Source organism: Sinocyclocheilus anshuiensis, unplaced genomic scaffold (assembly GCF_001515605.1).
Source record: "Sinocyclocheilus anshuiensis isolate Anshui unplaced genomic scaffold, SAMN03320099.WGS_v1.1 scaffold437, whole genome shotgun sequence".
In the NCBI taxonomy this organism is placed as follows: Eukaryota; Metazoa; Chordata; class Actinopteri; order Cypriniformes; family Cyprinidae; genus Sinocyclocheilus; species Sinocyclocheilus anshuiensis.
In genome coordinates, this window is record NW_015539902.1 from 1,435,687 (window position 1) to 1,447,172 (window position 11,486).

An 11,486-nucleotide genomic window follows, 5' to 3' on the forward strand; every position below is an offset into this window, starting at 1 on the left:
CACACACACACACACACACACACACACACACACAAAATCACATATCTTACTTATCTAAATAAAATATATACAAATATTTAAAATATAAAATTACACTTCTTAAAGAACAGTTTAGCAACAATTATTTTCTTCTCACCTGGTCGGCCAATGGCATTGGGTGTTATTGGTGAGGGGCGTGTCCTGTCAACTTCATTATCAGCTGTTCTCTCAGGTGATTGGCTGGGCTGAGGGAAAGGGGGTGCCTCAGCATCTCTCAGTAACATTATCTGTTAAAAAAGCAAAACTGCATGCTTACTATCTTAACACAACTGCTTGATAGAAGAGATTACCTTTATTTCTGTCTTACCTGAGCTTCAATGACACTCAAGCGCTCTTTGATGTCAGCATAACCAGTACAGTTCATGCACTCTAAAAGGATGAATGCAAAAAGAGATGTCAAGGTAACATGAAGTATGACAGTAGAGAAAGGGGAATTTCTAACCATAAAAAGTGATACATGATAGAGTGAATGGATTAAGCGAATGCTATAAATCTCTCAGCCATCTGTTGTGTCATAAGTCAAATCTATGATCGTTCAATCTAAAGAATGCTTTTACTAATGTTTTTGCAATATTATAATTGTATACTAGTCAAAGTAACTGATCTGAATAAAGTTTGTGTGATGTTCTCACAAGTTAACTTAACAAAGACACATTCATTCATACTGTGCTGAAAATTCCATGGATCCTTCCAGAGTCACAGGCTTGTAGTCAAAAAATGAAATCAATCCCAAAACCTCAGTGTGAAACCAAAATAACAGTGGTATGATCAGTGCTGCTTTGTGAACAATGAGAATTTGTTAGAGACAGTAAATGAGTTCAATTACATTTTTGGTTAACATCCCTCCCAGGGGTAGAATAAGGAACAGGAAAACCAGACACTGGCAAGCCATGAATTTCCATTTGTATGGAATCCTAGTGAAGGGAAATATCTCACTCTGGGTTTCCCCAACATTCACCTTTCTCATTTGAGAGAGATGCTCTTCACAGCATAGGGCTGGTCAGGGTGAAGACAACCACAAGGTGCTGGATCTCTCTATAGACATCTCAGACTATCTCAAGACAGCAGAGATTTGGGAATTATTTGGCATGAAATGAGATGATGATGAATGTCAGGTGATCTCTCAGTGGTGACATTTGAAATGCAATAGGCCTACAGCTATTTTTTAACTAATGATGAGATTAGAATTTAAAGATCACCAGATGATGAGATCAGAAATTAAACTTTGCATCAAAATTCACTAAATAAAAAGTGTTTGAGATGCAATGACTAAAACTGGTCTACTTTAATGTACAGATTAATTGCCATTCCCATTTTACACATAATTTGATGAATTCTACCATTCAAAAGTTTGGATTCTGTAAGATTAAAGAAAAAAAAAACTCTTATTCAGCAAGGACACGTTAAATTGGTAAAAAGTGAGAGTATGAACATTCATAATGTTCTTTTAAACGTTTTATTCCAGAAAGAATCCAGAAAAATATGTATCACGGTTTAAGCAGCACAACTGTTTCAACACTGATAAGAAATGTTTCTTGCGAAGAGTAAATTACATTTGAAAATACATTAAAACAGAAAACAGTTATTTGCAATTGTAATAATATTTTTCTCAATACTGTTGTTTTCACAACATTTACTGTATTAAGAAATAAATGCATGCAGGCTTTATGAGCATAACCTAACCCTTCTTAAAAAAAAAAGCAAAATATTATAACAACCCAAAACTTTTACGTTTTTTTTTTTTGGACATTGAATGTGATAAAATGTAGAACAAGACTTGATTTAATCAGGAACTAAACATAGCTTAAAACAAACAAATCTACTAAGACAAAAATCCTTAATTCATAGGAGTGAGTTAAAAACACAGGAAATATACAATCCTATATAACAACATAAACAACCTGAAACACAACGCTTGTTCGTGTACATTCAAATTAATCTATTTGCTAAAATAAATCCGCCTTTCACTATTTTAAAAACAGCTAAATTACTGGTCAACGTGGGTAGTTAATGGACCAAAGTTAGTGCTTTTTTTCACTGCTACTCCACCAAAACTGCACTTCTAGTTTCTTCCAATGAGACATTTACAACTACGAGCTTCATCATCTGCTCTCAATTGACTGCAATAGGCCACAAGCATGTCACAGTGTCATCAAAGGACAGTCTGGATGCCAGACCTCATGAAGGGACATTAGCTCATTCCATAAAATGCAAAAAGGAACAAATTTGTCACTCTTCACCACAATATACACATCCAACAGAGCAGAAAAAGTTGACGTCTCTGTTTTTCTGGCTGGAAAGACATAGGATTGCATTAAAGGGCAATTCTAACTGCACGTCTGGAAACACCCATGATGGTAAACCCAAAGGATGCCATTCACTCTATATCTGTTTTGCTCAGAAAAACTCTAATTCTGTAATATTGACTTTGTAGGGACTCCATGGCACTGGGTGATGTATGATAGAAGACTGTGTGCAAGTTAAACCGCCGTTGAAGTTTGGCAGACTATGCAAATGCGGAATGAAATGTCCAGCTGTCTGACATGCCTGTTCTCCTCGTGCCTTGGGCATAACGCACAGCTCTGCTGGATACCGGACTGCTCTCAGATCAGTGGACAGCTGAACTTTGGGGTATTCTGGAAAAACACCCAACGGATGAGCTGTAAAGAAGCACAGCACAATGGGATCTGCAGATATACTGAGCCTCTATGATTTCTGCAGATGTGAGAGAGGCTTTAAACTGGCCATTTTTGGAACTAGCACAACGGTTTTATTAAAACTGACATGGTTAATAAAGTTATGCAGACACATGCCAGTGCAGACATCAGTGATGTATTGATGTACCAAACCAGAGTGCGACTTGTGTCTTAGGAGAAGTACAAATACACAAATCATACAAGCAAGCTGACCACATTAAGACTCCACACCCATTAACAGCATATGGGGCTTTCAGAGATTATGAAGACACAAGATACTTTTGCATGTTCTCCTGGGTGAATAAAGTTTATAAAAGGGGATTATTGGTAAACTGCATTTCAGACAGAATTGGAATTAACTGTATTGCCAGATCTAAAGATCAACGTCATCAGCCTTTGCTTCTGCTGAATTAATTGTAGACTTATTACTAATGATATTCAGTCTCTGTATCTGCTCTCAAACAAATACTTTGGACACATGCATTGCAGAAAGACTGGTAACTGCATGACTTTCCTCTTTGAGATTCATTGGCTGGGAAGTTTATCCCTCTAAAGCGTATAGTATATATTAAGCAGACTAAACAAATCTAATTTCAATGCACTTTCATGTACTTCCAGAAGTCTCCATTTACTCATTTGGTTTGTGAAGGACCTAACCTCTAATAAACTAGAGCCCCCAGGTGCTACTTTAAAAAACCTAAATAATTAAAATTGGATTCTTGTGGCCATTTCATTTGATACATAATATCACTGGGAGTTGCTGTCTATTGAAAATTGGAATACCATTGTGGATCTGTTACAGCTGTTGAGCCCAGCTGCAAATATCCATGTCTTGCATTTTGTTTGAAATATGATGTTCATGTTTCTGATCTATTTACATTTGTGATACTGTTTTTAGACTATTATGCATAGCCTACACTCTCATAAAAGTACAAACGCTGTCACTGAGGCAGTACCTTTTCAAAAGCTACTAATATGTACCATTTACAGGTGCATCTCAATAAATTAGAATGTCGTGGAAAAGTTAATTTATTTCAGTAATTCAACTCAAATAGGCTTAAATATGTACCTTTAAGGTACGAAAATGCATCCTTTATGGGTAAATAAGGTGCATGGAGGTACCTTTTGAAAGGGTACTGTCCCAGTGAGCTTTCATACTTAATTTTTTCCCCTAAAAGTATATGTTTTTCTTACACTGGCAGTGCAGGAATCAAACAAGTAAGTTGGTGACTAGGTGGTAGTTGGACAGTCCGACTGGGTCAGATGTTTCATCAGTGTTTCTTGGTCTGAAAAGTTAATAAATTATAAAGGCCATGATATATTCAAGTGAAATCGAAGAAAGAACTAGTATGACGTCATTTCGAACAAAATTTGTTTCGTTAGTTAACCAAACAGCTTGGCACAGCGAACTTTCCTTTAAAAAGTTCACTGTGGCAATGTTCAATAACAGTATACCGTTGCTCAGGTATTTCAAGCAAAAGAAGAAAAAAGAACTGCTGAAGGTATGAAATGAACACAAAAGTGCAATAAATCGGTTGAAGAGTAATTAAAAAAAAACTTGTTTTCAAATGAATAAATGCGATTATAGTTTTGATATTTTATTTGGAATAAAATAATAATTTTAGTCAATTTGATTCAGCCCTACTTTGTAATTATTTAGTCTAATTTACATACTTTTGGGGGGTTCCTACCCCATTTAAAGCTTAAACCCCCAAAAGTAAGACAAAACTTCAATGTAACAGAAGTACTAAACAGTAACAGAAAAGTGACCACAAAAATTAGATCACAAGTAAATCATTTATAATATATATGAATAAATGTAAATAATCCACTGCATTTTTACAGATTAATTTAGGTACATCAACAAAAAACAGAAGCAGTTTGTTAAAAAAAACTGTTTGGCTAAGTAGAGACACTGTTGGCACCTAAAGGCATTTTGAGTTGCTTAAAGGCTAATTCTCACTGCACCCACAGACGTCGACCAATGCAGACAATCACCAGATTACAGTATGTCACTTCTTAGACACTGCACATCCCGCCAAACAACGACTGAACATGTTCAGTCAGCGAAAACAAGCATTGACTGATGCCAACAAACGCTAACAGGGATAACACAAAATCCACTGAACTTGTTTGTTGGCGTCTGTCTGTGAAGTGTGAATTAAATTTAAGAGGACATACCTCAGCAGACTGTAGCCTGAAAATGATTGAAATAATTTGCAAATAGCTTATATTCATCATAGGTCAAATACAATTTTGGGTTCACTGTCGTACAAGCTAACCTAACGAACAGGTAGATTTAATTGGCATGACCATCTGTGCTCCACCACAGAAATTAGATGATCTCACCCGCTGCAGGCAGCTGAGGGGGCTGGAGCACACGTGTCCTCATCAATCATGAGATACCACACCACAGACATCCCATTTTCCCACAGCCACTCTCACGGCTAGGGGTACTGATCACATTCTCAATTTAAAGGAATTTGTAGAGCAGGTGATAGATTTGAACCTCTGCTAGGCCTTCTGGAAACCTGGTATGAGGGTAGTAAGAAAGACAGCTGGAGCCGACTATGTATGTAGATATAGATAAGACTTTGACCAGGGCATTATGCTTTGACAAGGGCATTATGGTAAGTTCAAGTACCCAAGTAATTCTGCTGATGGGAATTGTTCCCATGAATGACTAATGCCTTTAGTCTAGCAATCAGGGTTTAGTGGTTGGGATCCAGGAACCCCAAGGGAGCCATAATATTATGTATTCCTGTAAAATGAATCAGTTCATATGTACTTTTCAAGACCCACAACTTTTTGTTTCGATTTCCTGTTAGGGATAGAATTCCTCAAACCACTGTTATTTGCACAGTGAATATAAATTAGACTAATTAAGTAAAAAAAAAAAAAAAAAAAAGGTAGAGCCGCAACAAATAGTAAAAAGGATTTAAGGAGACAAAATATTTTACAAAATGTATTTTCTGAGCTGTTAAAGTGCATATGTTGACTTAAGAAAAAAATGTAATATATTTATTCAGATTTATAATATTTATTGAGAAATGCACTTTACCAACACATCTGGGCTGCGTTTCCCAAAAGCATCGTAAGCTTAAGTTGATCGTAGCTCCATTGGTTTCAATGGGTCTACGATGTACTTAAGCTTGCGATGCTTTTGGGAAACGCAGCCCAGAACTGAATTGAAAATATTTCTTCTTAGCTTCTCTATCATAACTCTAATAAATGGAAAAAGGAAACACTGTCTTATGCAGTATTATGCAAAAAAGAAAAACTTTTCTCAATAATATTTTTTTTAAGTAGTAGTTAGTTTCAGAAATTGTAAGATTTTAATGTTTTTATTATGTCTTATTTTATCAAGTCTATAATGTTTCATAAGTCTATAATGTTTCTGAAGTTTCTCATGCTCACCAAGGATGCATTCATTTGATCAAAATACAGTAAAAATAGTAATATTGTGAAATACTATTACAATTTAAAATAGCTATTTTCTATTTTAATATACTTTAAAATGTAATTTATTCCTATATGGCAAAACTGAATTTTTAGCATAATTCTCCAGTCTTCAGTGTCATACGATCCTTCAGAAACCATTCTAATATGCTGATTTGCTAAAAAAAAACAAAAAAACATTTAAACGATAGTGTGCTATCAATCTTGTGTTATATATCAATTGAGATATCAATCAAAATTCTACACCAAATCCAAAAACATAACCAAGTCTTATATTAGATTGTTAAGGATTTTTGATTTGTTGCATGCTATCTCTGGGAGTTGCACTCTAGTGACAATTGGAATATGGTTATGGGACAAAGGATCTCTTACAGCTGTCGATCCCAGCTGCAACCACCCACCCACACCTCAACAGCTTTGCACCAGTGCATTCCTTGACGTCTACTCATTCTTAGTCAAACATAAAGCTATCCTTTTCACATTGTCAAACACAACTGATCGGAATATCCAAGTTCTTGACATACTAATATTTATTGAGATGAAGAGAGGAACTGGCCTTAATATACAAGGAATGCATTAATGAACAAAACAAAGTTAACCTAGGGAGGGACGGCAACAAAACATCCAGCATTTCGCTGACTAATCTGATGGATGGGAATAGATTGCTTTGTCTGGGCTGCATTAATGAACAAACAACTTCATCACACTGGTATCTTTCAATACAAGGCACACAAATTTATGACATTGTACATTCCTGAAGGACAAAACATCACTAAAGTGGTTGAACATGACCTCAACTAGTCACACAATTCTCAATAACTGTCAAACTGAGCTGAATAAACATTCAAACCACAACTCCAGGGGAGCATGAATCAGTTTAAAAGTTTCTTATTGCATTTCTGTTTACATTCATGGCTGGATTGTTCACTCTTATAGTTGGCTTGTTCTTACAACCAAGCTTTGAATCCTGCCAGAAGACAAGCGAGAAAGCGCAAGTCTGTGTGGTACGACAGCGGTTTCAGTTATGGTGATCGGTCGAATACACACTGTTACCACTGGACGACAGTGAAGACCAGTCAAAATGAAGTATTCTTATGGAACGTTCACACAGAAAGCATAGTTGGCAGTTTCTTATAGTTAGTAGAATGCCTAGAGTGGACTATCAAAAATAAAGTGTTTTATTTATATTTTTAGTTATTTTTATATCTTGTTTTTATAACACTATACTTATTATTTAACCCTTGCAATAAAATATTTGTGGTTTCTAATACAGCTGCTGCTGGAGCAAATTGGATATGCTAAAATAATATTTGCTATGATCTCCCATTTACCAAGTATGAATAGAAGTTTACCCTGCTAATGTTTACATCCACGCTCCAAACCCAGAAATATAAAAAGGTTCTATAATGAGTGAAATCAGACACAGCATTCTTCGTTAGGCCTCATTACACATGACAACTAGAAATGTTGGGATTTCACACAGACTGACTTTGACCTAACTTGAGCTGTTTGACTGTGAGTCACAATCCAAATTCCAAAAATATGTTCTTAAATAAACCAAACACAGAGGGGCCTGAGACCCGGGGGATCGAAAACCTCAGGCTAAAGCTATGAGCCCAATGGAGAGGGATAAAAGGGTGGGAGGAAGGAGAAAGGGATGGGGAATGAAGATTTCTGATTTATTTACCATGTCAGAGATCATGGCGCCCTTGGATTTGACCCAAACTAAATCATCTGCATCTCACAGGGGATGATCTGAAAAGAGATACTGCAGACGGGCCAGCATGTCTGCTGTGGGGGGGAGGAGGTTCATTAAACCATCCCCATCCAGAAAAACATGGGAATGTGTGTCATGGGTAAATGATCTCTGCTGGGTTAGAAATTATTTTGACTCTTGTGTCCTCTACCACAACTAACTGTACTATGTCAAATGAATCAAAACGAATCAAAGCACGGACTCATTTCCTCAATGCAAAATATTTTCTTGCAGCTATTTATTTGTATAAATTAAAATGTATTTACCCAATATATCTGAAGACCCAGAGCTGTGCCGGTTTTGATTATGATTATCTTTTGATTATGATTATCTCTCTAGGATAACAGCAAAGTGAGTCAGTAAAGTGATAATACTCATACTGAGATCTCTGAATTTTGACTTGAACTTTTTGTTATGGCAAATCTGAGCATGCTTTGTAACACAGTCATAATGCATTTTCTCCTGGTTAATGTAGAAACATGTTTATGCACTAAAGTTTTTGGTGTTCATATAGCGAGAAAGGAAATATATTCAGACGGGCATATAATTATGACACATTCACTTCGAGATTTCACACAGATGCTTGATTTCCACAGTCAGACCAGCTGTTGTCACTCACATTCTCACCCACACAATGAATGTAAGGGATCTTTCCTTTGTTGCTAAGAGATTTCAATTAAAAAAAAAGAACCACCCACCAAGCCAATTAATTGAGAATGAATGGGGGAAAGTCACGTGAGAGGAGGCAATGCCTCCATTGCAATATGATTGGATATGACTGGTTATGTTCGGCTGTGATTGGTTCATGCGATATATCCCGTGTCCGTGCATGTTCCACGTTCGTGAATCAGTCTGAATGAACAATATAATGGCGTTAATAGGAAGACTAATTAAAAAAGAAAGTAAAACTCACACACTTAGATAAAACCACTTTTACACTGTTACATCAAAATAAGACTTGAAATGACCTGAAAACATGATCTGTGGGAGATTTTAGTAAGTAATCAGCTTGGTGTAATTTAAAGTAAATCTCCTTGTCTGTGGCCAATATTTACCAAGTTTTGATGACTGATGATCCGAAAAATTCAAAAATAGTTAAAAGTTCATTATTAAAAACAAAAGCTGAACATATTTTCACAAATAAAATGTATTGTTTAAATTATACTGCCTTGAGTTGTTATTTTGGAATAAATGTAAAATGCTTAAAAACACTAACTTAATAAGATTCATAGAATATTGATTATATTGTTAATGTTAAAATATAAAATAGATTTTTTTTCTTTTTCTGATAGTGTAAGTAATGTTTATTTAACCAAGAAAATGTGACTGGGACATGAATTTACATTTGATTAAAAAAAACAAAAAAAAACTGGGATATCTCCTCATTTCAGATTGCTTGCTTACACAAGTGAGGCCAACCACAAAATCATTATCTGTGTTTCTGAAATTGCATACTGTTTGAGTAGGTACTACATTTGAATTAGAACCTACTTTGTGACCATTAAAAAAAAGTACATTCTGTATAGTATGAATATGGGTAGTATGAATAAAACTCAGATGTACTACATCCACCATGTTGTTACAGTCATGTGACCTACCAGCATCAGTTGTATCGCTTCACGGCCATTCATACATCCTCTCCCGTGGCCTCATGGGATAGTGTCCATCAAATGCGTACTTCAGAATGATACCAGACGTAGTAGGTGATCCGGGTACTGTTTTTCGGATCCTATGAATTCGGACACACTATTGCGTACTGTTTTTCACATACTAAATAGTAGGAAAGTATTCGATTTCGGATGTAGCGTATGTTTGGGTGTTACGGGTGGTTGCTAAGGCATTGCTATCCAGTTTTCTAAGTGGTGTTTATGCGGTTGTTAGGGTCACAAGTCAAAAGAGGCCAACCATAAAATCTCTATGATAATTGTGCTATGTTTTGCTTGTCTTATCAAACACCACTAATAAATGTCTATGTAATTGGCTCACATCATCTAACAATTCCTTTGTCTTACAGTCATTCAAATGCTTCAGTGAACTTGAGATCAGCAAAAAATGAGCTCCCTCACCCTCTCTGCAGTCTTCTCCATGGAATCCTGGACAGCATCGCCATTCCAGAGAAGTGATTTTCCTGTAGGTCACTCTGTACACAGGTCTCACCAGAGTTCTGTAGCTGGGAAAATACAGAGAGGCAAAACACGCACAGTCTGTTAGTTGTCGTCCAAGTTAATGTGAGAGTGAATAGCGGAGTATAACCCAGTGTATACCATGAGATCATTTATTTTCTTTGTACCTGATGAGGTTTGAACACGGTCCAGGCCATCGGCAACTCTGAAACAGTCGCTGCACAACAGTCTCGGTCCCATTTTGTGTCTGGCATGAAACAGTCTTCTGTACTGTGTACTGGCACCAGTTCCTTATTCGTTCCATGTTAAATAAACAATAACAATGACAAAGACCAGACCAGACCAATCAGAATACAGCAAAATCAAGAATTAAACAGAAAAAAAAAATCCATGGAGAAATGAATGCACAAATTTATTTACTATCAGACAACAAGGAAATGAAATCATGGAAAATAAGGGATGTAAGTAGAGAGCTTAAGATTTCCTTTTTTTTTTTTTTTTTTTTACAAAACTCAGATCGATGGCAGTGTAAAGCAAAGTTACGTGGCTTCAATAGTTTTAGTGCCACAATGTTTCTTTAAGAACCTCCTTCACTTCAAAAGCGAGATAAAATACAGCACAGTGGACTGAGAGTCCTCTGAGAGACCCTCTCAGTGGCACAAGCATATCTTTTTTCTTTTACCGCAGGAGACCGAATGATTTATTCTCTCATATAACACCCAGAAGAGTCTGACAGACATTCTTGAAGAGAACTAAAACAAAAAACCAATGTGTGCCTGCATCTGCACGCTTTGTTTCTAAACTCAATCTGGGAAACTTCCCTTCTGATACGTCTCGGATGATTCAAAACATCCCAGGATTGTGACCCTGCACTGGTCGTTTCATTATTCAAGTCATCTTTCTTAATTTTTTCACAGGAAAGACTGTGATGAGTTGTGACCGGACCACAGACACACAAGCTCCACAAGTCTAGACTAAAGAGCTTACCCTCAACCACACGGAAAACCATCAAATATTTTTTGGGAAAATGAATGTTACATTTTTAAAATAAATACTTTTGGCTTTGGTTTATGCTTTTTCTGGGAACTTAATCAGGGCTCACAGGGGCCATAACAGATGTGTTTAGACAGACAGACAGACAGACAGACACAGACAGATAGATAGATAGATAGATAGATAGATAGATAGATAGATAACCAGACAGATAGACAGCTAGATAGACAGATAGATAGATCTCATAGCCCAAGTTGCTTGAAGTCCAGTGTTAAGTTTCCACAGTCTGTGATGATTTGGGGTGCAATGTCATCTGCTGGTGTTGGTCCATTGTGTTTTTTGAAACCAACGTCACTGCACCCGTTTACCAAGAAATTTTGGAGCACTTCATGCTTCCTTCTGCTGACCAGCTTTTTGAAG

The 11,486-nt window shown here is 36.5% G+C and overlaps 1 protein-coding gene across 1 annotated transcript in view; it reads right to left on the reverse strand.

The window, feature by feature from the left end:
* The window catches only part of LOC107686215 (collagen alpha-1(XXVI) chain-like), a 16,106-nt gene that overhangs the window by 3,879 nt on the left and 741 nt on the right, over window positions 1-11,486 (reverse strand). The window contains exons 2-5 of the mRNA XM_016483124.1: window positions 10,241-10,363; window positions 10,017-10,120; window positions 347-408; window positions 137-266 (exon numbers count right to left, since the gene is read on the reverse strand). Of these exons, the coding sequence (XP_016338610.1) occupies window positions 137-266; window positions 347-408; window positions 10,017-10,120; window positions 10,241-10,363 (419 nt within the window). The remainder of the gene's footprint in view (window positions 1-136; window positions 267-346; window positions 409-10,016; window positions 10,121-10,240; window positions 10,364-11,486) is intronic.